We start from the raw sequence: 27,566 nt of genomic DNA, 5'->3' as shown, positions 1-27,566 counted from the left end.
ACAGTCTTTCAGTTTAAAAAAATAAATCACCATCACCTAACTGCCCAATGTGGTAACGAGTATTGTGCAAGTTCTCAAGAGCGAGATTGTAAACTAGATTTTCGAGGGAGGGGGGGGCGGGGGGGCATGACTGGCGGTTGCCAAAATAACTCCAAGCACCCCACCCTCAACCTCTCGCCCCCCCCTCCCCGCCCCACCCCTGTTTTTTAACCCTTCGACCCAACATCCCTCCCTCCAGTCACCTCCCTCCGCCAACCACCGGCAGGGAAGCTAATTAGTCCCTCACATCTCTGCCACTCTTTGCTCGAGGCCTTCCAATTCGGTCAAGACGGGCCCGGGCAGGTCTTGGTTTACTTGGTTGGTCAAGTATTGGCGGATCTCGCCCGCCTCCCGTTCCCAGAAGGCCCTGGGCAGGGAGAAGAGCTCCTCCATGCGGACGGCCTCCAGCCCGTCCAGGTCCAGGGCGCCCGGGACCGGCACGTAGCCCACCGGGGTGCGGGCGGCGCTGGGCTCCCCGTCGATCCGGCGACAGATCCAGTCCAGGACCCGGCAGTTCTCCCCGAAGCCCGGCCAGAGGAAAGACCCGTCCTCCCCTTTCCGGAACCAGTTGACGTGGAAGATACGGGGGAGGCGGACGGAGGGGCGCTCCTCCATGCTCAGCCAATGGCGCAAGTAGGCCCCAAAGTTGTAGCCAAAGAAAGGTCGCATGGCGAAGGGGTCATGCATGATGACCTTACCTGGCGTGGGAGAGAGAGAGAGAGAAAAGGATCAGGAGCTTAAAACAGGAACAGCGCGCCAGTTCGAGAATTCTGGGAACCTTCTCCGCACTCTCTCCAAAACCCCCGCCTCTTTCTGCTCGAGTCTTGACCAGAACTGCGCGCAACACTCCAAATAGTTCCCGCAGACTAACCGGTCCCTGAGCAGAGGGACCTGGGTGCAGGAATCTCAAGGAGTTGGTTTGCAGGTACAGCAGGGAATGAAGGCGGCAAATGGAATTCCTGTCCTTCATTGCGAGAGGGATGGAGTTTAAAAACAGCGAGGTTATGTTGCAGCTGTATAAGGTGCTGGTGAGGCCACACCTGGAGTTACTGTGTACAGTTTTGGTCTCCTTACTTGAGAAAGGATATACTGGCACTGGAGGGGGTGCAGAGGAGATTCACTCGGTTGATTCCGGAGTTGAGAGGGTTGGCTTATGAGGAGAGACTGAGTAGACTGGGGCTATACTCACTGGAATTCAGAAGAATGAGGGGAGATCTTATAGAAACATATAAGATAATGAAGGGAATAGATAAGATAGAAGCAGGGAAGTTGTTTCTACTGGCGGGTGAAACTAGAACTCGGGGGCATGGCCTCAAAATAAGGGATTTGGGACTGAGTTGAGGAGGAACTTCTTCACACAAAGGGTTGTGAATCTGTGGAATTCCCTGCCCAGTTGAGGCTCCCTCATTGAATGTTTTTAAGGCAAGGATGGATAGATTTTTGAACAGTAAAGGAATTAAGGGTTATGGTGAGCGGGCGGGTAAGTGGAGCTGAGTCCACGGAAAGATCAGCCGTGATCTTATTGAATGGCGGAGCAGGCTCGAGGGGCCGGATGGCCCACTCCCGCTCCTAGTTCTTATGTTCAAAGATATTGGACAGTGAAGAAGGTTATTTAGGATTGAGGAGTGGTTGAGGGCTCTAGGTCTGTACTCGATGGAGTACAGTGAGGTAATGCATTTTGGAAGGTCTAATACAGATAGGAAATATACAGTAAATGGCAGAACCCTTGAGAGTATTGATAGGCAGAGGGATCTGGGCGTACAGGTACACAGGTCACTGAAAGTGGCAATGCAGGTGGAGAAGGTAGTCAAGAAGGCATACGGCATGCTTGCCTTCATCGGCCGGGGTATTGAGTTTAAAAATTGGCAAGTCATGTTGCAGCTTTATAGAACCTTAGTTAGGCCGCACTTGGAATATAGTGTTCAATTCTGGTCGCCACACTACCAGAAGGATGTGGAGGCTTTGGAGAGGGTACAGAAAAGATTTACCAGGAGGTTGCCTGGTATGGAGGGAATCAGCTATGAGGAGAGGTTGGAGAAACTTGGTTTGTTCTCACTGGAACGACGGAGGTTGAGGGGAGACCTGATAGAAGTCTACAAGATTATGAGGGGCAGAGTGGATAGTCAGAAGCTTTTTCCCAGGGTGGAAGAGTCAATTACTCGGGGGGGCACAGGTTTAAGGTGCGAGGGGCAAGGTTTAAAGGAGATGTACGAGGCAAGTTTTTTTACACAGAGGGTGGTGGGTGCCTGGAACTCGCTGCCGGGGGAGGGAGTGGAAGCGGATACGATAGTGAGTTTTAAGGGGCCTCTTGACAAATCCATGAATAGGATGGGAATAGAGGGATACGGTCCCCAGAAGGGTAGGGGGTTTTAGTTCAGATGGGGCAGCATGGTCGGTGCAGGCTTGGAGGGCCGAAGGGCCTGTTCCTGTGCTGTAATTTTCTTTGTTCTTAATAGAATAGAATAATGGTTAATAAAAGAAGGGGCAGCATGGACAAGTTGAGCCGAAGGGCCTGTTTCCATGCTGGAAACCTCTGTGAGTCTTTGGCTGCACCTTCCTCAGGTGTGACGGGGCGTAAGGAGGAGCCGCCGCCTGAACGTAGACTCCCGCCTTCGACCGGATGGAACCGAGACGCGGAGGGACGGGGCGGAAGGAGGCAAAGTACCTTTGTGTTCTGCCGCGGCGGTTGACTCCGACCTCATCGCTGAGCCAATAAACACCCCGTGACGCCAGTTGAATGACTCGTACACCAGTGGGACGCCTGCCCGGCGAGCGGGGAGGAAGAGGAAAGGTAAAAAATCAGCAAATGTTCGGAGTTTCCCATCACCTCTCCCAAAATGGCCGCCTCGGGCTCTGTATTTCTCCTCACCCAGGATCCTTCAGGGCAGAGGAAGCGTCCCGCTGGGGAACATTTGCCTCACCTCTTCCTCCAGCCCCTCAGTCCTTCACTACGTCACCCTCAATGGACCAGCCCCATTCCTTCAACTGAATAAGCCCAGCGCCATGGCGGTGTTCCCCGGGTTAGCCCAGAGATTGGGCCTCACGTTAAGACTGGGCCTCACTCTTTTGCCTGGACTCAACTCACAGCCTGAGGGCAACAGGCCCCGAGGCCCAGGACTCATCCACGCCCGTCCTGGGACACAGCTTAAATTCAGTAGGCCCCAATGCCAAGGCCTCGACCTTACCTTTGCTGGGACACAGCCTAAATGGAGTAGGCCGTAAAGCCGAGTCCTCATCCACGCCCTCCCTGCGGCACAGCCTGAGGGGAGCAGGCTGCAAAGCATAGGCCTCCTCCACGCTCTCCCAGGGGCACAGTCTGAGGGGAACAGGCCCCAAAGTCTAGGCCTCATCCATGCTCTCCCAGGGGCACAGTCTGAGGGGAACAGGCCCCAAAGCCTAGGCCTCATCCACACCCTCCCTGGGGCACAGCCTGAGGGGAACAAGCCCCAATGCCGAGCCCTCATCCATTGCTGGGATACACCTTAAATTGAGTAGGTCCGAATGCCTAGGCTTCATCCACATCCTCAGTGGGGTACAGCCTGAGGGGAACAGGCCGCAAAGCCTAGGCCTCATCCACACCTTTGCTGGGACACAGCCTAAATTGAGTAGGCCCGAATGCCTAGGGCTCATCCACACCCTCCCTGGATCAAAGTCTGAGGGGAGCAGGCCACAAAGCCTAGGCCTCATCCGTATCTTTGCTGGGACACAGCCTAAAGGGAGCAGGCCCCAAAGCCTCGGCCTCATCCACACCCTCCCTGGAGCACAGCCTGAGGGGAAAGGCCACAAAGTCTAGGCTTCACCCACACCTTCCCTGGGGCACAGCCTGAGGGTAGCAGGCCCCAAAGCCTGGGCCTTATCCACACCTTCCCTGGGACACAGCCGAAATGGAGCAGGCCCCACAGCCTAGGCCTTATTCACACCCTGCCTGGGATAGTTTGATAGGGGAGCAGGCTCAGAGGCTTAGGCCTCATCAACAGCTTCACTGGGACACACCCTGAGGAGGAAAGGCCGCAAAGTCAAGGCCTCATCCAGACCCTCGCTTGGGCACAGCCTGAAGGGAGCAGGCCTCATGGTCTATACACCATCCATACCTTGGCTGGGACACAGCCTGAGAGGAACAGGCACCAAGGCCTCATCCACACCCTCCCTGGGGCACAGCCTGAGAAGAGCAGGCCCCAAGGTCGAGGCCTCAAACACGCCCTTGCTGGGCTGCAGCCTAAATCTAGTAGGCCCGGAAGCCTGGGCCTTAGTAAACCCTCAATGAAGGGCAGACTGAGGGGGGCGGGGCAGGCCCCGAAGCCTAGGCCTCAACCACACCCTCGCTGGGCTGCAGCCTAAACAGAGTAGGCCCGGAGGTCCAGGCCTCATCCACACCCTCGCTGGGCTGCAGCCTAAACAGAGTAGGCCCAGAGGCCCAGACCTCATCTACACCCTCGCTGGGCTGCAGCCTAAACGGAGTAGGCCCGGAGGTCCAGGCCTCATCCACACCCTCGCTGGGCTGCAGCCTAAACGGAGTAGGCCCGGAGGTCCAGGCCTCATCCACACCCTCGCTGGGCTGCAGCCTAAACGGAGTAGGCCCGGAGGTCCCGGCCTCATCCACACCCTCGCTGGGCTGCAGCCTAAACGGAGTAGGCCCGGAGGTCCCGGCCTCATCCACACCTTCCCGCTCTGGGAAAACAGCGTGACAGGTGGGTGGAGCTGGGGGGAGTGGGGGGAGGGGAGGCCCCGGGGGCCCAGATTAGCCTCAGAAAATGTGGGCAGAGCAGGCCTCGATCTCCCGGGTAGGTCCGTCCACACACGGGGTGAGGGCAGGGAGGGAGGAGGGGAAAGACTCACCGACAACCGGGCCTGGAAAAGAGCGAGAAGCAGAGCAGAGTTTACCTTGTGGCCTCCTTCCTCCGAAGATGATGGCGTCGATGGGGACGCCCTCGGGAGATTCCCAGTTCGCGTCCATGATGGGGCACTGGCTGGCCGGCGCACAGAACCGCGAGTTGGGGTGGGCACAGGGCTCCCCGTCCCCTGATAATCAAGCAGAGAGGAGAGTGGTTACAACACCGTCAAACGCGACCACAGGCCGCTCAGCTCCTCGACTCCACCTTCCCTCCTGTCTCAAAGCGATCGAATAAACAATTAAACTCCATTTGATAAAACCTGAGGGGCAGCAGGCCCCAAAGCCTAGGCCTCACCCATGCCCTCCCGAGGGCACATCCTAAATGGAGTAGGCCCCAAAGCCTAGGCCTCATCCACACCCTCCGTAGGACACAGCCTGAGGGGAGTAGGCCCCAAGGCCTATGGCTCATCCATACCCTCCGTGGGGCACAGCCTGAGGGGAGTAGGCCCCAAAGCCTAGGCCTCAACCTTATTGTCGTTGGGACACAGCCTGAGGGGAGCAGGCCCCAAATCCTAGGCCTCAACCTTATTGTCGTTGGGACACAGCCTGAGGGGAGCAGGCCCCAAATCCTAGGCCTCAACCTTATTGTCGTTGGGACACAGCCTGAGGGGAGTAGGCCCCAAAGCCTAGGCCTCCTCCACTGGGGCACAGCCTGAGGGGAGCAGCAGGCCCCAAGGCCTAGGCCTCATCCACACCCTCCCTGGAGCACAGCCTGAGGGGAACAGTCCCCAAAGCCAAGGCCTCATCCACACCCTCCCTGGAGCACAGCCCGAGGGGGAACAGTCCCCAAAGCCCAGGCTTCATCCACACCCTGCCTGGGGCCCAGCCTGAGGGGGAACAGTCCCCAAAGCCCAGGCTTCATCCACACCCTGCCTGGGGCACAGCCTGAGGGAAGCAGGTCCCAAAGCCCAAGCCTCATCCTTACCATCCCTAAGACAAAGCCTGAGGAGAGTAGGCCCAAAGCCTAGGACTCAACCAAACCCTCCCTGGGACACAGCCTGAGGGGAACAGACCCCAAAGCCTAGGCCTCATCCACTCCCTTTCTGGGGCCCATCCTAAATGGAGCCACCCCCAAAGCCTAGGCCTCTTCCACTGGGACACAGCCTGAGGGGAGCAGCAGGCCCCAAGGCCTAGGCCTCATCTATGTCCTCCCTGAGGCACATCCTAAATGGAGCAGGCCCCAAAGCCTAGGCCTCAACTGGAAATATAACGGTGAGCCAGTCCCCCCTTGCCGTGCCCAGTGGGTATGGAATGCACTGGCAGACCCCCACGTGCTCCCAGTCTGAGGGCACCCCGGGCAGAAATGTGCCAACAAATCCCAGTCCCCCTGGGCGCAAGTCAGAGAGCAATACAGCACGGAAACAGGCCCTTCGGCCCAACTGGTCCATGCCGCCCACATTAGCCCCAATTGCCCGCGTTTGGCCCATATCCCTCTGATCCTTTCCAATCCACGTACTTATCCAAATGCTTTATAAATGTTGCTATCGTACCAGGTTCAACCACCTGATCTGGCAGCTCGTTCCATAGACACATGACCCTCTGGGTGAAGACGTTACCCCTCCAGTCCCTTTCCACCCTCACCTTTAACCTACGCCCTTTAGCTTTCAATTGGAAGAAAGATTATGTGGGTTCACCCTATCTCTATCTCTCATGATTTTATATACCTCAATAAGGTCCCCCCAGCCCCCCCTCATTCCCCTCCGTTCCAAGGAACATTGGAAGGTCTAATACAGATGGGAAATGTACAATAAATGGCAGAACCCTTAAGAGTATTGATAGGCAGAGGGATCTGGGTGTACAGGTACACAGGTCACTGAAAGTGGCAACGCAGGTGGAGAAGGTAGTCAAGAAGGCATACGGCATGCTTGCCTTCATCGGCCGGGGCATTGAGTTTAAAAATTGGCAAGTCATGTTACAGCTTTATAGAACCTTAGTTAGGCCGCACTTGGAATATAGTGTTCAATTCTGGTCGCCACACTACCAGAAGGATGTGGAGGCTTTGGAGAGGGTACAGAAAAGATTTACACGGATGTTTGCCTGGTGTGGAGGGCATCAGCTGTGAGGAGAGGTTGGAGAAACTTGGTTTGTTCTCACTGGAACGACGGAGGTTGAGGGGAGACCTGATAGAAGTCTACAAGATTATGAGGGGCATGGACAGAGTGGATAGTCAGAAGCTTTTTCCCCAGGGTGGAAGAGCCAATTACTCAACTAGCCTCCCATCCATTGATTCTGTCTACACTTCCCGCTGCCTCGGGGAAAAGCAGCCGGCATAATTAAGGACTCCCCCCACGCACCCCGGACATTCTCTCTTCCACCTTCTTCCGTCGGGAAAAAGATACAAAAGTCTGAGGTCACGTACCGACCGACTCAAGAACAGCTTCTTCCCTGCTGCTGCTGTCAGACTTTTGAATGGACCGACCTCGCACTAAGTTGATCTTTCTCTACACCCTAGCTATGACTGTAACACTACATTCTGCACTCTCTCCTTTCCTTCTCTATGAACGGTATGCTTTGTCTGTATAGCGCGCAAGAAACAATACTTTTCACTGTATGTTAATACATGTGACAATAATAAATCAAATCAAATCAAATCCTAAGGGTGGCATAGGTTTGAGGTGCGAGGGGCAAGGTTTAAAGGAGATTTACGAGGCAAGTGTTTTACACAGAGGGTGGTGGGTGCCTGGAACTCGCTGCCGGGGGAGGGAGTGGAAGCGGATACGACAGTGAGTTTTAAGGGGCGTCTGGACAAATACATGAATAGGATGGGAATGGAGGGATACGGTCCCCGGAAGGGGAGGGGGTTTTAGTTCAGTCGGGGGCAGCATGGTCGGTGCAGGCTTGGAGGGGCCGAAGGGCCTGTTCCTGTGCTGGAATGTTCTTTGTTCTTTGACCAGATCCTTGAAGGTGACGTCACAGGTGGAGAAGGTGGTGAAGAAGGCATATGACATGCTTGCCTTTATAGGACGGGGCATAGAGTATAAAAGTTGGGGTCTGATGTTGCAGATGTATAGAACGTTGGTTCGGCCGCATTTGGAATACTGCGCCCAGTTCTGGTCGCCGCACTACCAGAAGGACGTGGAGGCTTTAGAGAGAGTGCAGAGGAGGTTTACCAGGATGTTGCCTGCTATGGAAAGGCTTAGTTATGAGGAGAGATTGGGTAAACTGGGGTTGTTCTCCCTGGAAAGACGGAGGATGAGGGGGTGACCTAATAGAGGTGTATAAAATTATGAAAGGCATCGATAGGGTGAACGGTGGGAAGCTTTTCCCTAGGTCGGTGGTGACGTTCACGAGGGGTCATAGGTTCAAGGTGAAGGGGGGGAGGTTTAACACGGATATCAGAAGGACGTATTTTACACAGAGGGTGGTGGGGGCCTGGAATGCGCTGCCGGGCAAGGTGGTGGAGGCGGACACACTGGGAACGTTTAAGACTTATCTAGATAGCCACATGAACGGAGTGGGAATGGAGGGATACAAAAGAATGGTCTAGTTTGGACCAGGGAGCGGCGCGGGCTTGGAGGGCCGAAGGGTCTGTTCCTGTGCTGTACTGTTCTTTGTTCTAAATCAAATCATTCGGATAAGATGCAATGGGCCTGATTCCTGGGATGAAGGGGGATTGTCTTACCAAGAGTGGCCTGAACAGGTTGGAGCCTGTACCCTCTGGGAGTTAAAAATGAGAGGGGATCTTATTGAAATGTCTCAGATTCTGAGGGGGTGTGGGAATCGACAAGGAGGATGATGATAGGAAGGTCCCCCCCTCTTGGGGGGTATTAGAACGAGGCGGTGGAAATATCCAGATTCAGAGTAAGGGGGTCTCCCATTGAGGATGGAGATGAGGAGGAATTCTTTCACTCAGAGACCGACTAGTCTGCGTGGTCTCGGTGAGTGTTGTAACAGACCCCGGCGCCCTCCCTCCCGTCCCGCGCGTGCGCGCCGCTTGCCTGGTGTCCATTCCTTGCCGGTCCACGAGGTGACTCTCACCCCGGGGGCCAGCGGCTCGTCGATCCCCTCCCAGTAGACCCCGCCGTCGCTGGTGGCCCCCACATTGGTGAACACGGTGTTGCTGGCGATTGTCCGCATGGCGTTCGGGTTGGTCTTCATGGAGGTCCCCGGGGCCACGCCAAAGAACCCGTTCTCGGGGTTGATCGCTCGCAGGCGCCCTGCGGAGGGAAAGGGAGGCGGGGCGTGAGGGAACGTTCGAACACAGGGTGGCTAACACCCTCCTCCTGTCCTCCAACATGTCCCGAGCTGCTCCACCAGACGGCCTGTTAATTCAAGACGCAACTGTTCTTTGAGTTTTAACCAACAACGAAACCAGGTAGGGGTCAGAATTCAGCCCCTGTTGGTGTCAATCTCTCCCTCTGTCCTTCTCGTTCTCTCTCTCACACACTTATTCTCTCTCTCTCTCACACGTATTCTCTCTCTCTCTCTCTCACACACACTTATTCTCTCTCTCTCTCTCACACACACACTCTCTCTCTCGCTCACACACTTATTCTCTCTCTCTCTCTCTCTCACACACTTATTCTCTCTCTCTCTCTCACACACACTTATTCTCTCTCTCTCTCTCTCTCTCTCACACACACACTTATTCTCTCTCTCTCTCTCTCACACACTTATTCTCTCTCTCTCTCTCTCTCTCTCACACACACACTTATTCTCTCTCTCTCACATACTTATTCTCTCTCTCTCTCACACACTTATTCTCTCTCTCTCTCTCTCTCACATACTTATTCTCTCTCTCTCACACACACTTATTCTCTCTCTCTCTCACACACACACTTATTCTCTCTCTCTCTCACACACACACTTATTCTCTCTCTCTCTCTCTCACACACTTATTCTCTCTCTCTCTCTCACACACACTTATTCTCTCTCTCTCTCTCTCACACACTTATTCTCTCTCTCTCTCTCTCTCTCTCACACACACACTTATTCTCTCTCTCTCACATACTTATTCTCTCTCTCTCTCACACACTTATTCTCTCTCTCTCTCTCTCTCACATACTTATTCTCTCTCTCTCACACACACTTATTCTCTCTCTCTCTCACACACACACTTATTCTCTCTCTCTCTCACACACACACTTATTCTCTCTCTCTCTCTCTCACACACTTATTCTCTCTCTCTCTCACACACACACTTATTCTCTCTCTCTCTCACACACACACTTATTCTCTCTCTCTCTCTCTCACACACTTATTCTCTCTCTCTCTCACACACACACTTATTCTCTCTCTCTCTCACACACACCTATTCTCTCTCTCTCTCACACACACTTATTCTCTCTCTACCTCTCGCACACAAATTTATTCCTCTCTCTCCATTGCTCCACCAGATGGTCTGTTAATTCAAGGCACATCTGTTCTTTGACTGTTAAACAACAGCTAAACCAGGTAGGGGGTCAAAATCTAGCCCCCGCTCTTTCTTTCTCTCTCTCTCTCTCACACACACACACACTTTTTTTCTCTCTCACACACACACTTATTCACTCTGTCTCTCACACACACGTTATTCTCTCTCTCTCTCTCCCTCAGCCTCCCTCCATCGCCCTCCCTCTCCCTCCCTCCTCCCTCCATCCCCCTCCCTCCTCCCTCCCTCCATCCCTCCCACCTCACTCCCTCCGTCCCTCCCGCTCCCTCCATCCCTCTCTCTCTGTCCCTCCCTCCCCCTCCCTCGTCTCTCCCTCCTCCCTCCCTCCATCCCTCCCTCCTCACTCCCTCCGTCCCTCCCGCTCCCTCCATCCCTCTCTCTCTCTGTCCCTCCCTCCCCCTCCCTCCTCCATCCCTCCATCCCTCCCTCCTCACTCCCCCTCCCCCTCCCTCTCCCGCTCCTCCTCTCCTCTGCGCCTACCCTCGCTGTCGAACTTCATCCAGGCAATATCATCCCCCACGCACTCCACCTTCCAGCCGGGCAGGGTGGGCATCAACATGGCCAGGTTAGTTTTCCCGCAGGCGCTGGGGAACGCCGCCGCGATGTACTTCTTCACCCCAGCCGGGTTGGTGATTCCCAGGATCTGGAGCGGGAGACAAGAGCGGGAGCATCGGGTTCATTCCAGTCCCTCAGCGCCTGGCGCTCCCTCGATGTCTCCAACCCCAAACCCCATTCCGACCTCTTGAGCAAATCCCGATTCCCATCGCAAAAATTCCAGCCTCCCATCCACTGACTCTGTCTACACTTCCCGCTGCCTCGGGGAAAAGCAGCCAGCATAATTAAGGACCCCACGCACCCCGGACATTCTCTCTTCCACCTTCTTCCGTCGGGAAAAAGATACAAAAGTCTGAGGTCACGTACCGACCGACTCAAGAACAGCTTCTTCCCTGCTGCTGCCGTCAGACTTTTGAATGGACCTCCCTCGCATTGAGTTGATCTTTCTCTACACCCTAGCTATGACTGTAACACTACATTCTGCACCCTCTCCTTTCCTTCTCTATGAACAGTATGCTCTGTCTGTATAGCGCGCAAGAAACAATACTTTTCACTGTATCCCAATACAGGTGACAATAATAAATCAGATCAAGGAATAGCATGGAATTCGAGAATGTGAATATCGCCTATAACACAAACTTCTGGCAACCTGTCTTGTGGCTATGTAAATTATATGCAAATTGAAACATAGAAGCTAGAAGCAGGAGGAGGCCATTCGGCCCTTCGAGCCTGCTCCGCCATTCATTACGATCATGGCTGATCATCCAACTCAATATCCTGATCCCTGCTCTCTCCCATATCCCTCGATCCCTTTTGCCCCAAGAGCGAGATCTAATTCCTTCTTGAAATCACACAACGTTTTGGCCTCAACTACTTTCTGTGGGAGTGAATTCCACACATTCACCGCCCTCTGGGTGAAGAAATATCTCCTCACCTCAGTTCATCTCAGACGTTCTGTCCCAATTCCCTGGTTATCTGGACTGTATCTTGTTTTGGCCTCAACTACTTTCTGTGGGAGTGAATTCCACACATTCCCCATCCTCTTTATAGAACTTTAGTGAGGCCGCACTTGGAATATAGTGTTCAATTCTGGTCGCCACACTACCAGAAGGATGTGGAGGCTTTGGAGAGGGTACAGAAAAGATTTACCAGGATGTTGCCTGCTATGGAGGGCATCAGCTATGAGGGGAGGTTGGAGAAACTTGGTTTGTTCTCACTGGAGCGACGGAGGTTGAGGGGAGACCTGATAGAAGTCGACAAGATTATGAGGGGCATGGACAGAGTGGATAGTCAGAAGCTTTTTCCCCAGGGTGGAAGAGTCAATTACTAGGGGGCACAGGTTTAAGGTGCGAGGGGCAAGGTTTAAAGGAGATGTACGAGGCACGTTTTTTACACAGAGGGTGGTGGGTGCCTGGAACTCGCTGCCGGGGGAGGGAGTGGAAGCGGATACGGTAGTGAGTTTTAAGGGGCGTCTGGACAAATACATGAATAGGATGGGAATAGAGGGATACGGTCCCCGGAAGGGGAGGGGGTTTTAGTTCAGTCGGGGCAGCATGGTCGGTGCAGGCTTGGAGGGGCCGAAGGGCCTGTTCCTGTGCTGTAATTTTCTTTGTTCTTTGTTCGTTGTTCTCTGGGTGAAGAAATGTCTCCTCACCTCAGCCCTAAAAGGTTTACCCCTTATCCTCAAACTATGACCCCCCTAGTTCTGGACTCCCCTCCCCATCGGGAACATTCTTTCTGAATCTACCCTGTCTAACCCTGTTAGAATTTTATAAGTTTCTATGAGATCCCCTCTCACTCTTCTAAACTCCAGTGAATATAATCCTCACCGACTTAGTCTCTCCTCATATGACAGACCTGCCATCCCAGGAATCAGCCTGGGAAACCTTCGCTGCGCTCCCTCTATAGCAAGGACATAGGGTGGCACAGTGGGTTAGCACTGCTGCCTCACAGCGCCAGGGACCCAGGTTCAATTCCGGCCTCGGGCCACTGTCTGTGCGGAGTCTGCACGTTCTCCCCGTGTCTGCGTGGGTTTCCTCCGGGTGCTCCGGTTTCCTCCCACAGTCCAAAGATGTGCGGGTTAGGTGGATCGGCCGTGCTAAATTGCCCCCTTAGCGTCAGGGGATTAGCAGGGTAAATATGTGGGTTATGGGGATCGGGCCTGGGTGGGATTGTGGTCGGTGCAGGCTCGATGGGTCGAATGGCCTCCTTCTGCACTGTAGGGATTCTGTGATTCTACCCTTCCTCAGATGAGACCAAAACTGCACACAATACTCCAGGTGTGGCCTCACCAACGCCCTGTGCAATTGCAGCAAAACATCCCTATCCCGATACTCCAATCCTCTCGCTATGAAGGCCAACATACCATTTGCCTTCTTTACTGCCTGCTGTACCTGCGAGCTTACTCTCAGCGACTGATGCACGAGGACTCCAAGGTCTCGCTGAGGATCCGCCTCTCTCAATTTACACCCATTCAAGTAACAATCTGCCTTCCTATTATTGCTACCAGAGTGGATAACTCATTCACATTCATCCAGAGTGGAGAGTGAATTTGACCACAGTCATCTTGTGTGCATCGAAGGAACTTTGTGTCAATGAGATTGTAGATTAGGATGTACTTTGCAATCCCTGTTCATCCATCCACATTCTGCCTGCTGTACCTGCGCGCTTACCCTCAGCGACTGATGCACGAGGACCCCAAGGTCTCCACTTCTCTCGAATGGCGTGACAATTGTTCCACGTGGGTCTTGCGTCGACTCTCTGCATGCCTTAGCGGGTCTCGGAGCCCCAGGGGGTGGTCCCCGCTTGCCCTCCCCAGTAACCCCGCTCCTTACTCACCAACATGTGTTCCGCCAGCCAGCCCTCATCCTTGGCGATTCGTGAGGCGATTCTCAGAGCGAAACACTTCTTCCCCAAGAGTGAGTTGCCGCCGTAGCCACTCCCGAAGGATAGGATCTCTCGGCGGTCGGGGACGTGGGCGATCAGGGTCTTTTCGGGGTTACAGGGCCAGCCGCCGGTGGAGCCTCCTGCCAGGGGAAGAGGGAAAGGGAGGGGGGGGGGGGGGGGGGGGGGGGTTAGGAAGGAACAGAGATGGAGTCACTCAAATCTTTCGCCACACGAAACTAGCAAAGGGATTTGATGGCATCCAGACGACTCAGAAGTAAACAACTTGCCACATTTGATCAACAGATCACAATTCCCAGACTCAGAGTGACTTCACAACTTGCATCTGGCTTTAATAATAAGTTGCCTAAAACATCCCAGCTTGCTTAGCTGTCAGCGACCAGAACGGCACGCAGTACTCCAAGTGCGGCCTAACTAAGGTTCTATAAAGCTGCAACATAACTTGCCAACTCTTGTACTCAATGCCCCGGCCGATGAAGGCAAGCATGCCGTAAGCCTTCTGAATCACCTTGTCCAACTGTGTTGCCACTTTTTAGGGAACTGTGGACCCTGCTCGCCTCTGTACAAAGAACAAAGAAAATTACAGCACAGGAACAGGCCCTTCGGCCCTCCAAGCCTGCACCGACCATGCTGCCCCGACTGAACTAAAACCCCCTCCCCTTCCGGGGACCGTATCCCTCTATTCCCATCCTATTCATGTATTTGTCCAGACGCCCCTTAAAACTCACTATCGTATCCGCTTCCACTCCCTCCCCCGGCAGCGAGTTCCAGGCACCCACCATCCTCTGTGTAAAAAAACTTGCCTCGTACATCTCCTTTAAACCTTGCCCCCTCGCACCTTAAACCTGTGCCCCCTAGTAATTGACTCTTCCACCCTGGGGAAAAAGCTTCTGACTATCCACTCTGTCCATGCCCCTCATAATCTTGTAGACTTCTATCAGGTCGCCCCTCAAGGCGTTAGAGAGAGTACAGAGAAGGTTTACCAGGATGTTGCCTGGTATGGAGGGTCTTAGCTATGAGGAGAGATTGGGTAAACTGGGGTTGTTCTCCTTGGAAAGACGGAGAATGAGGGGAGATCTAATAGAGGTGTACAAGATTATGAAGGGTATAGATAGGGTGAACAGTGGGAAGCTTTTTCCCAGGTCGGAGGTGACGATCACGAGGGGTCACAGGCTCAAGGTGAGAGGGGCGAAGTATAACTCAGATATCAGAGGGACGTTTTTTACACAGAGGGTGGTGGGGGCCTGGAATGCGCTGCCAAGTAGGGTGGTGGAGGCGGACACGCTGACATCGTTTAAGACTTACCTGGATAGTCACATGAGCAGCCTGGGAATGGAGGGATACAAACGATTGGTCGAGTTGGACCAAGGAGCGGCACAGGCTTGGAGGGCCGAAGGGCCTGTTTCCTGTGCTGTCCTGTTCTTTGTTCAACCTCCGTCGTTCCAGTGAGAACAAACCAAGTTTCTCCAACCTCTCCTCATAGCTAATGCCCTCCATACCAGGCAACATCCTGGTGAATCTTTTCTGTACCCTCTCCAAAGCCTCCACATCCTCCTGGTGGTGTGGCGACCAGAATTGAACACTATATTCCAAGTGCGGCCTAACTAAGGTTCTATAAAGCGTCAACATGAAAACATAAGTACGTATGTTTAGAAACATTCAACATTGCAAACCTGAGGTTCCCTCAGCAAGCCCTTCAATCATCCCAGCCCAAGTTCAGACCCAGCCAATCCCATTATATAGTGGATCCCCCCCCCGCCACTGAGAACTAACGGTCGAAGAAGAGTTCCTCACTTCACAATCGGTTAAAGTGCGTGTGGGAAGGGGTAATATCGGCACTGCAGCAACTTTGAGTGATTAAATCTAAATAACCACCCAAGACTCTCTCTAAACTCTAAAGGAGGTGATGGCCGAGTGGTATTATCGCTGGACCATGAATCCAGAAACTCAGCTAATGTTCTGGGGGGTCCCGGGTTCGAATCCCGTCTGCGGCAGATGGTGGAATTTGAATTCAATAAAAACTATCTGGGATTAAGAATCTACTGATGACCCATTGTCGGAGAAACCCATCTGGTTCCCTTTAGGGAAGGAAATCTGCCGTCCTTACCCCGGTCTGGCCTACATGTGACTCCAGAGCCACAGCAATGGGGTTGACTCCCAACTGCCCTCCAAGGGCAACTAGGGATGGGCAATAAATGCTGGACCAGCCGGGGACGCCCATGTCCCACGGATTAATGAAAATACATTTTTTTTTAAAAGTAATGAGTTGTTGGCACAGTGGGTTAGCGCTGCTGCCTCACAGCGCCAGGGACCCGGGTTCGATTCCCGGCTCGGGTCACTGTCTGTGCGGAGTCTGCACATTCTCCCCGTGTCTGTGTGGGTTTCCTCCGGGTACTCCGGTTTCCTCCCACAGTCCGAAAGATATGTAGGTTAGGAGGATTAGCCGTGATAAATTGTCCCTTAGTGTCCAAAGATGTATAGGTTAGGTGGATTGGCCATGGTAAATTGTCCCTTAGTGTCCAAAGATGTGCAGGTTAGGTGGATTGGCCATGCTAAATTATCCCTTAGTGTCCAAAGATGTGCAGGTTAGGTGGATTGGCCATGCTAAATTGTCCCTTAGTGTCCAAAGATGTGCAGGTTAGGCGGATTGGCCATGCTAAATTGTCCCTTAGTGTCCAAAGATGTGCAGGTTAGGTGGATTGGCCATGCTAAATTGTCCCTTAGTGTCCAAAGATGTGTGGGTTAGGTGGATTGGCCATGCTAAATTGTCCCCTTAGTGTCCAAAGATGTACAGGTTCGGTGGACTGGCCATGCTAAATTGTCCCCTTAGTGTCCAAAGATGTGTAGGTCAGGTGGATTGGCCATGCTAAATTGTCCCCTTAGTGTCCAAAGAAGTGTAGGTTAGGTGGATTGGCCGTGCTAAATTCACTCTAGTATCAGGGAGATTAGCAGGGTAAATGTATGGAGTTACGGGAATGGGGCCCGGGTGGGATTGTGGTCGGCGCAGACTCGATGGGCCGAGTGGCCTCCTTCTGCACTGTCGGGATTCTATGATTCTATCCAACTAACAATGAACAAGGAAATTAAACTATTAAGAGACTGAATAAAATACTGAAGTAAAGTTTATTTATTATTGTCACAAGTAGGCTTACATTAACACTGCAATGAAGTTACTGTGAAATTCCCTGAGTTGCCACACTCAGGTGCCTGTTCGGGTCAATGCACCCTAACCAGCACGTCTTTCAGACTGTGGGAGGAAACCGGAGCACCCGGAGGAAACCCACGCAGACACGGGGAGAATGTGCAAACTCCACACAGACAGTGACCCAAGCCGGGAATCGAACCCAGGTCCCTGACGCTGTGAGGCCACTGCGCTAACCCACTGTACCACCGTGCTGCCCGAACTGTGTCTAGATAAATATAATTCCCACTCATGACCGAAATAAAATTAAAATTTTTCGTCACTCCCTGAATTACAATCAGGTTTGTCGTCATCTGGAATCTTCCGTCTTCTTTCTTCTGTCTGGAACCTCTGTCTTCTTTTGCTATCTCTGCGATTGAGATGAGGTTTTCTTTTAAGACATCAATGAGCTGTGACAGAGAGCATTTGCTGGCTCTCTCTCTCTCTCTCTGAAGCTGTGAGCTGTGGCAGTGCCCTTTGCCAGTTAGTGCCACTGCCCCCTGTCTCTATACCCCTGATGACGTATCAACATCCCCCACAATCAGTCCTTAGGTCACCCAGAATTGGTTCTCAGGTCACCAAAATTTAAATCTAATAGTCTGCTATTATCCGAGTGCCTTATTTTAAATGGATTGGGTAAAATTGGACTGGGGTTCAGACGAATGACGGGGGGGGTCTCATAGAGACTTCTCAAATTCTAACAGGACAATCGGGCAGCATGGTCGGTGCAGGCTTGGAGGGCCGAAGGGCCTGTTCCTGTGCGATAATTTTCTTTGTTCTTTAAACTCTAATTACCTTTTTTCTAACAGGGACCGTGAAATATTTTTACCTCTTAACATTTTACGATTTTTAAAAATACTTTCAAAAACAGCAACGATCCAAACCGAGCGAGGATAGACATGGGTAACCCGGTAGATGTAACATATCGGGTCTTTTGCGAAGGACCTCTCAATTCGGGACGGGCAGTCTCTCGGCCGGCCGGTCGTCCAAAATGGAGAGGACGGGCGCCAATTCGGGGGAAACCCCCTTTGATTTGACCCCACCCCTTCCCAGAACCCCACAGCCTCCTCCACTCCAACTCTTACCGTCTGCTGGCAGCGGACATCCCACCGAGTGCAGGCACTTGACGAATTCGCCGTCTCCCAGCGCGCCCAGGACGGCACTCCCCATCCGGGTCATGATACGCATGCTGGCCACCACGTAAGCCGAGTCAGTCAACTGGATCCCGATCTTGGAGAGGGGAGACCCGACCGGGCCCATGCTGAAAGGGATCACGTACATCGTCCGGCCTGCAAGACAGAAAAGGTCGAGAGCTTCAGGTTTTTAGGTGTCCAGATCACCAACAACCTGTCCTGGTCCCCCCACGCCGACACTATAGTTAAGAAAGCCCCACCAACGCCTCTACTTTCTCAGAAGACTAAGGAAATTTGGCATGTCAGCTACGACTCTCACCAACTTTTACAGATGCCCCATAGAAAGCATTCTTTCTGGTTGTATCACAGCTTGGTCTGGGGCTCCTGCTCTGCCCAAGACCGCAAGGAACTACAAAAGGGTCGTGAATGTAGCCCAATCCATCACGCAAACCAGCCTCCCATCCATTGACTCTGTCTACACTTCCCGCTGCCTCGGGGAAAAGCAGCCAACATAATTAAGGACCCCACGCACCCCCGGACATTCTCTCTTCCACCGGGGAAAAGATACAAAAGTCTGAGGTCACGTACCGACCGACTCAAGAACAGCTTCTTCCCTGCTGCCGTCAGACTTTTGAATGGACCTACCTCGCATTAAGTTGATCTTTCTCTACACCCTAGCTATGACTGTAACACTACATTCTGCACCCTCTCCTTTCCTTCTCTATGAACGGTATGCTTTGTCTGTATAGCGCGCAAGGAACAATACTTTTCACTGTATCCCGATACATGTGACAATAATAAATCAAATCAAAATCAAGGATGGAATTTACTCTGGACAAATGTGAGGTGATGCATTTTGGTCGATCCAATTCAGGTAGGAGCTATGAATGAATGGCAGGACCAGCAGGAGTACAGACACACAGAGAGATCTGGGAGAACAGGTCCACAGATCCTTAACAGTGGCAGCACAGGTGGAAAAGGTGGGGAAGAAAACATGTGGCGTGCGGTCTTCATCGGGCGGGGCATCGAGTATAAAAGTTGACAAATCATGTTACAGTTATATAAAACATTGGTTAGGCCGCACTTGGAATATAGTGTCCAATTCTGGTCGCCACACTACCAGAAGGATGTGGAGGCTTTGGAGAGGGTACAGAAAAGATTTATACAAAGATACAAAGAACCATACAGCACAGGAACAGGCCCTTCGGCCCTCCAAGCCTGCGCCACTCCCTGGTCCAAACTAGACCATTCTTTTGTATCCCTCCATTCCCACTCCGTTCATGTGGCTGTCTAGATAAGTCTTAAACGTTCCCAGTGTGTCCGCCTCCACCACCTTGCCCGGCAGCGCATTCCAGGCCCCCACCACCCTCTGTGTAAAATACGTCCTTCTGATATCTGTGTTAAACCTCCCTCCCCCTCACCTTGAACCTATGACCCCTCGTGAACGTCACCACCGACCTGGGAAAAAGCTTCCCACCGTTCACCCTATCTATGCCTTTCATAATTTTATACACCTCTATTAGGTCTCCCCTCATCCTCCGTCTTTCCAAGGAGAACAACCCCAGTTTCCCCAATCTCTCCTCATAACTAAGCCCCTCCATACCAGGCAACATCCTGGTAAACCTTCTCTGCACTCTCTCTAACGCCTCCACGTCCTTCTGGTAGTGCGGCGACCAGAACTGGGCGCAGTATTCCAAATGCAGCCGAACCAACGTTCTATACAACTGCAACATCAGACCCCAACTTTTATACTCTATGCCCCGTCCTATAAAGGCAAGCATGCCATATGCCTTATTCACTCCCTTCTCCACCTGTGACGTCACCTTCAAGGATCTGTGTTAGACTTCTTACTGTGTTTACCCCAGTCCAACGTGTTGGATGTTAACCTGGTGTTGTTAGACTTCTTACTGTGTTTACCCCAGTCCAACGTGTTGGATGTTAACCTGGTGTTGTTAGACTTCTTACTGTGTTTACCCCAGTCCAACGTGTTGGATGTTAACCTGGTGTTGTTAGACTTCTTACTGTGTTTACCCCAGTCCAACGTGTTGGATGTTAACCTGGTGTTTGTTAGACTTCTTACTGTGTTTACCCCAGTCCAACGTGTTGGATGTTAACCTGGTGTTTGTTAGACTTCTTACTGTGTTTACCCCAGTCCAACGTGTTGGATGTTAACCTGGTGTTGTTAGACTTCTTACTGTGTTTACCCCAGTCCAACGTGTTGGATGTTAACCTGGTGTTTGTTAGACTTCTTACTGTGTTTACCCCAGTCCAACGTGTTGGATGTTAACCTGGTGTTGTTAGACTTCTTACTGTGTTTACCCCAGTCCAATGTGTTGGATGTTAACCTGGTGTTTGTTAGACTTCTTACTGTGTTTACCCCAGTCCAATGTGTTGGATGTTAACCTGGTGTTGTTAGACTTCTTACTGTGTTTACCCCAGTCCAACGTGTTGGATGTTAACCTGGTGTTTGTTAGACTTCTTACTGTGTTTACCCCAGTCCAACGTGTTGGATGTTAACCTGGTGTTTGTTAGACTTCTTACTGTGTTTACCCCAGTCCAACGTGTTGGATGTTAACCTGGTGTTTGTTAGACTTCTTACTGTGTTTACCCCAGTCCAACGTGTTGGATGTTAACCTGGTGTTGTTAGACTTCTTACTGTGTTTACCCCAGTCCAACGTGTTGGATGTTAACCTGGTGTTTGTTAGACTTCTTACTGTGTTTACCCCAGTCCAACGTGTTGGATGTTAACCTGGTGTTTGTTAGACTTCTTACTGTGTTTACCCCAGTCCAACGTGTTGGATGTTAACCTGGTGTTTGTTAGACTTCTTACTGTGTTTACCCCAGTCCAATGTGTTGGATGTTAACCTGGTGTTTGTTAGACTTCTTACTGTGTTTACCCCAGTCCAACGTGTTGGATGTTAACCTGGTGTTTGTTAGACTTCTTACTGTGTTTACCCCAGTCCAACGTGTTGGATGTTAACCTGGTGTTTGTTAGACTTCTTACTGTGTTTACCCCAGTCCAACGTGTTGGATGTTAACCTGGTGTTTGTTAGACTTCTTACTGTGTTTACCCCAGTCCAACGTGTTGGATGTTAACCTGGTGTTTGTTAGACTTCTTACTGTGTTTACCCCAGTCCAACGTGTTGGATGTTAACCTGGTGTTTGTTAGACTTCTTACTGTGTTTACCCCAGTCCAACGTGTTGGATGTTAACCTGGTGTTTGTTAGACTTCTTACTGTGTTTACCCCAGTCCAACGTGTTGGATGTTAACCTGGTGTTTGTTAGACTTCTTACTGTGTTTACCCCAGTCCAACGTGTTGGATGTTAACCTGGTGTTGTTAGACTTCTTACTGTGTTTACCCCAGTCCAACGTGTTGGATGTTAACCTGGTGTTTGTTAGACTTCTTACTGTGTTTACCCCAGTCCAACGTGTTGGATGTTAACCTGGTGTTTGTTAGACTTCTTACTGTGTTTACCCCAGTCCAACGTGTTGGATGTTAACCTGGTGTTTGTTAGACTTCTTACTGTGTTTACCCCAGTCCAATGTGTTGGATGTTAACCTGGTGTTTGTTAGACTTCTTACTGTGTTTACCCCAGTCCAACGTGTTGGATGTTAACCTGGTGTTTGTTAGACTTCTTACTGTGTTTACCCCAGTCCAACGTGTTGGATGTTAACCTGGTGTTTGTTAGACTTCTTACTGTGTTTACCCCAGTCCAACGTGTTGGATGTTAACCTGGTGTTTGTTAGACTTCTTACTGTGTTTACCCCAGTCCAACGTGTTGGATGTTAACCTGGTGTTTGTTAGACTTCTTACTGTGTTTACCCCAGTCCAACGTGTTGGATGTTAACCTGGTGTTTGTTAGACTTCTTACTGTGTTTACCCCAGTCCAACGTGTTGGATGTTAACCTGGTGTTTGTTAGACTTCTTACTGTGTTTACCCCAGTCCAACGTGTTGGATGTTAACCTGGTGTTTGTTAGACTTCTTACTGTGTTTACCCCAGTCCAATGTGTTGGATGTTAACCTGGTGTTTGTTAGACTTCTTACTGTGTTTACCCCAGTCCAACGTGTTGGATGTTAACCTGGTGTTTGTTAGACTTCTTACTGTGTTTACCCCAGTCCAACGTGTTGGATGTTAACCTGGTGTTTGTTAGACTTCTTACTGTGTTTACCCCAGTCCAACGTGTTGGATGTTAACCTGGTGTTTGTTAGACTTCTTACTGTGTTTACCCCAGTCCAACGTGTTGGATGTTAACCTGGTGTTTGTTAGACTTCTTACTGTGTTTACCCCAGTCCAACGTGTTGGATGTTAACCTGGTGTTTGTTAGACTTCTTACTGTGTTTACCCCAGTCCAACGTGTTGGATGTTAACCTGGTGTTGTTAGACTTCTTACTGTGTTTACCCCAGTCCAACGTGTTGGATGTTAACCTGGTGTTTGTTAGACTTCTTACTGTGTTTACCCCAGTCCAATGTGTTGGATGTTAACCTGGTGTTTGTTAGACTTCTTACTGTGTTTACCCCAGTCCAACGTGTTGGATGTTAACCTGGTGTTTGTTAGACTTCTTACTGTGTTTACCCCAGTCCAACGTGTTGGATGTTAACCTGGTGTTTGTTAGACTTCTTACTGTGTTTACCCCAGTCCAACGTGTTGGATGTTAACCTGGTGTTTGTTAGACTTCTTACTGTGTTTACCCCAGTCCAACGTGTTGGATGTTAACCTGGTGTTGTTAGACTTCTTACTGTGTTTACCCCAGTCCAACGTGTTGGATGTTAACCTGGTGTTTGTTAGACTTCTTACTGTGTTTACCCCAGTCCAATGTGTTGGATGTTAACCTGGTGTTTGTTAGACTTCTTACTGTGTTTACCCCAGTCCAACGTGTTGGATGTTAACCTGGTGTTTGTTAGACTTCTTACTGTGTTTACCCCAGTCCAATGTGTTGGATGTTAACCTGGTGTTTGTTAGACTTCTTACTGTGTTTACCCCAGTCCAACGTGTTGGATGTTAACCTGGTGTTTGTTAGACTTCTTACTGTGTTTACCCCAGTCCAACGTGTTGGATGTTAACCTGGTGTTTGTTAGACTTCTTACTGTGTTTACCCCAGTCCAACGTGTTGGATGTTAACCTGGTGTTTGTTAGACTTCTTACTGTGTTTACCCCAGTCCAACGTGTTGGATGTTAACCTGGTGTTGTTAGACTTCTTACTGTGTTTACCCCAGTCCAACGTGTTGGATGTTAACCTGGTGTTTGTTAGACTTCTTACTGTGTTTACCCCAGTCCAATGTGTTGGATGTTAACCTGGTGTTTGTTAGACTTCTTACTGTGTTTACCCCAGTCCAACGTGTTGGATGTTAACCTGGTGTTTGTTAGACTTCTTACTGTGTTTACCCCAGTCCAACGTGTTGGATGTTAACCTGGTGTTTGTTAGACTTCTTACTGTGTTTACCCCAGTCCAACGTGTTGGATGTTAACCTGGTGTTTGTTAGACTTCTTACTGTGTTTACCCCAGTCCAACGTGTTGGATGTTAACCTGGTGTTGTTAGACTTCTTACTGTGTTTACCCCAGTCCAACGTGTTGGATGTTAACCTGGTGTTTGTTAGACTTCTTACTGTGTTTACCCCAGTCCAATGTGTTGGATGTTAACCTGGTGTTTGTTAGACTTCTTACTGTGTTTACCCCAGTCCAACGTGTTGGATGTTAACCTGGTGTTTGTTAGACTTCTTACTGTGTTTACCCCAGTCCAATGTGTTGGATGTTAACCTGGTGTTTGTTAGACTTCTTACTGTGTTTACCCCAGTCCAACGTGTTGGATGTTAACCTGGTGTTTGTTAGACTTCTTACTGTGTTTACCCCAGTCCAACGTGTTGGATGTTAACCTGGTGTTTGTTAGACTTCTTACTGTGTTTACCCCAGTCCAACGTGTTGGATGTTAACCTGGTGTTTGTTAGACTTCTTACTGAGTGACTGGAAAGCCGGTGAAATCATAGAAACATAGAAACCCTACAGTACAGAAGGAGGCCATTCGGCCCATCGAGTCTGCACCGACCACAATCCCACCCAGGCCCTACCCCCACATATTTACCCGCTAATCCCTCTAACCTACGCATCTCAGGACTCTAAGGGGCAATTTTTAACCTGGCCAATCAACCTAACCCGCACATCTTTGGACTGTGGGAGGAAACTGGAGCACCCGGAGGAAACCCACGCAGACACGAGGAGAATGTGCAAACTCCACACAGACAGTGACCCGAGCCGGGAATCGAACCCAGGACCCTGGAGCTGTGAAGCAGCAGTGGTAACCACTGTGCTACCGTGCCGCCCTGTGGCATACCACAGGAATCCGTGCTGGGACCCCCTATTTTGTCCGTCATTTATACAGATGACTATGTGGGGGGCGGTGTAGGATCAGTAAGTTTGCCGATGGCACAAAGATTGGACGGGTGGATAACAGGGAGGCGGAGTGTCTTGGGTCACAGGAAGATACAAACAAGATGGTCAAACGTTCGGGGAAGTGGCAGAAGGAATTTATTCAATTCGATTTTAGAAACATAGAAAAACTACAGCACAAACTACGGCCCACAAGTTGTGCCGAACACATCCCTACCTTCTAGACCTCCCTATAACCCTCCACCCTATTACGCTCCATGTACTCATCCAGGAGTCTCTTAAAAGACCCTATCGAGTTCGCATTTGATTTATTATTGTCACATGTATTGGGATACAGTGAAAAGTATTGTTTCTTGCGCGCTATACAGACAAAGCATACCGTTCATAGAGAAGGAAAGGAGAGGGTGCAGAATGTAGTGTTACAGTCATTGCTAGATTTTGATTTGATTTATTATTGTCACATGTGTTAACATACAGTGAAAAATATTGTTTCTTGCGCGCTATACAGACAAGGCATACCATTCATAGAGAAGGAAAGGAGAGGGTGCAGAATGTAGTGTTACAGTCATAGCTAGGATGAGTGCGCTAACGATGGGACTGGTGCACAGGAAGGCGCGGGAGAGGAGGGGAGGGCAGAGGGTGCCGTGATACTGAGGGACGCTGCCTGAGAGGGAGGTGGGAGCAGTTCCACGCTGGGAATGGGAGGGTGGGGGAACATGGAAGGAATACCGGAAAGGGGCGCATGTTCGGGAGGACTTACTCAGTTCATGGTAGGGCGTTGGGGAGAGTTACAGAACAAAGAGATCTCGGGGTACAGGTTCATAGCTCCTTGAAAGTGGAGTCACAGGTGGACAGAGTGGTGAAGAAGGCATTCGGCATGCTTGGTTTCATCGGTCAGAACATTGAATACAGGAGTTGGGACGTCTTGTTGAAGTTGTACAAGACATTGGTAAGGCCACACCTGGAATACTGTGTACAGTTCTGGTCACCCTATTATAGAAAGGATATTATTAAACTAGAAAGAGTGCAGAAAAGATTTACTAGGATGCTACCGGGACTTGATGGTTTGAGTTATAAGGAGAGGCTGGATAGACTGGGACTTTTTTCTCTGGAGCGTAGGAGGCTGAGGGGTGATCTTATAGAGGTCTATAAAATAATGAGGGGCACAGATCAGATAGATAGTCAATATCTTTTCCCAAAGGTAGGGGAGTCTAAAACTAGAGGGCATAGGTTTAAGGTGAGAGGGGAGAAATACAAAAGGGTCCAGAGGGGCAATTTTTTTCACACAGAGGGTGGTGAGTGTCTGGAACGAGCTGCCAGAGGCAGTAGTAGAGGCGGGTACAATTTTGTCTTTTAAAAAGCATTTAGATAGTTACATGGGTACGATGGGTATAGAGGGATATGGGCCAAATGCGGGCAATTGGGACTAAATTAGGGGTTTAAAAATAAAATGGCAGCATGGACAAGTTGGGGCGAAGGGCCTGTTTCCATTCTGTAAACCTCTATGACTCTATAAGGGACAATTTAGCATGGCCAATCCACCTAACCTGCACATCTTTGGAAACTAAGGGACAATTTAGCACAGCCAATCCACCTAACCTACACATCTTTGGACACTAAGGGACAATTTAGCATGGCCAATTCACCGAACCTGCACATCTTTGGACACTAAGGGGCAATTTAGCATGGCCAATCCAACTAACCTACACATCTTTGGACACTAAGGGACAACTTAGCATGGCCAATCCACCTAACCCACACATCTTTGGATACTAAGGGACAATTTAGCATGGCCAATCCACCTAACCGATACATCTTTGGACACTAAGGGGCAATTTAGCATAGCCAATCCACCTAACTTGCACATCTTTGGACACTAAGGGACAATTTAGCATGGCCAATCCACCCAACCTACACATCTTTGGACACTAAGGGACAATTTAGCATGGCGAATCCACCTAACCTGCACATCTTTGGACACTAAGGGGCAATTTAGCATGGCCAATCCACCTAACCTACACATTCTTTGGACACTAAGGGACAATTTAGCATGGCCAATCCACCTAACCCACACATCTTTGGACACTAAGGGACAATTTAGCATGGCCAATCCACCTAACCTATACATCTTTGGACACTAAGGGGCAATTTAGCATAGCCAATCCACCTAACTTGCACATCTTTGGACACTAAGGGACAATTTAGCATGGCCAATCCACCCAACCTACACATCTTTGGACACTAAGGGACAATTTAGCACAGCCAATCCACCTAACCTACACATCTTTGGACACTAAGGGACAATTTAGCATGGCCAATTCACCGAACCTACACAACCTTGGACACTAAGGGACAATTTAGCATGGCCAATCCACCTAACCTGCACATCTTTGGACACTAAGGGACAATTTAGCATGGCCAATCCACCTAACCTACACATCTTTGGACACTAAGGGGCAATTTAGCATGGCCAATCCACCTAACCTGCACATCTTTGGACACTAAGGGGCAATTTAGCATGGCCAATCCACCTAACCTATACATCTTTGGACACTAAGGGGCAATTTAGCATAGCCAATCCACCTAACCTATACATCTTTGGACACTAAGGGACAATTTAGCACGGCCAATCCACCGAACTTGCACATCTTTGGACACTAAGGGACAATTTAGCATGGCCAATCCACCTAACCTACACATCTTTGGACACTAAGGGGCAATTTAGCACGGCCAATCCACCGAACCTGCACATCTTTGGACACTAAGGGGCAATTTAGCATGGCCAATCCCCCTAACCCACACATCTTTGGACACTAAGGGGCAATTTGTGGCTTTTGCTACCAAATAAACCTGTTGGACTTTAACCTGGTGTTGTTAAACTTCTTACCATCTTTGGACACTAAGGGACAACTTAGCATGGCCAATCCACCGAACCTGCACATCTTTGGACACTAAGGGACAATTTAGCACGGCCAATCCCCCTGACCCGCACATCTTTGGACACTAAGGGGCAATTTAGCACGGCCAATCCACCTAACCTGCACATCTTTGGACACGAAGGGACAATTTAGCATGGCCAATCCACCCAACCTACACATCTTTAGA

The 27,566-nt window shown here is 50.6% G+C and overlaps 1 protein-coding gene across 1 annotated transcript in view; it reads right to left on the bottom strand.

Moving 5' to 3' along the window:
• LOC144488590 (phosphoenolpyruvate carboxykinase [GTP], mitochondrial-like) overlaps positions 1 to 27,566 on the bottom strand; it is a 50,014-nt gene continuing 22,448 nt past the window's right edge. Inside the window, exons 4-10 of the mRNA XM_078206647.1 lie at positions 18,027 to 18,230; positions 13,695 to 13,882; positions 10,782 to 10,944; positions 8,869 to 9,087; positions 4,921 to 5,058; positions 2,705 to 2,800; positions 1 to 737 (exon numbers count right to left, since the gene is read on the bottom strand). Coding sequence (XP_078062773.1) covers positions 283 to 737; positions 2,705 to 2,800; positions 4,921 to 5,058; positions 8,869 to 9,087; positions 10,782 to 10,944; positions 13,695 to 13,882; positions 18,027 to 18,230 — 1,463 coding nt within the window. The 3' untranslated portion in view covers positions 1 to 282. The remainder of the gene's footprint in view (positions 738 to 2,704; positions 2,801 to 4,920; positions 5,059 to 8,868; positions 9,088 to 10,781; positions 10,945 to 13,694; positions 13,883 to 18,026; positions 18,231 to 27,566) is intronic.

The sequence above is a fragment of the Mustelus asterias genome, unplaced genomic scaffold (assembly GCF_964213995.1).
Source record: "Mustelus asterias unplaced genomic scaffold, sMusAst1.hap1.1 HAP1_SCAFFOLD_1685, whole genome shotgun sequence".
NCBI lineage: Eukaryota > Metazoa > Chordata > Chondrichthyes > Carcharhiniformes > Triakidae > Mustelus > Mustelus asterias.
The sequence above is the reverse complement of the archived record's forward strand: the minus strand, read 5'-3'. Positions and strand labels throughout refer to the sequence as shown.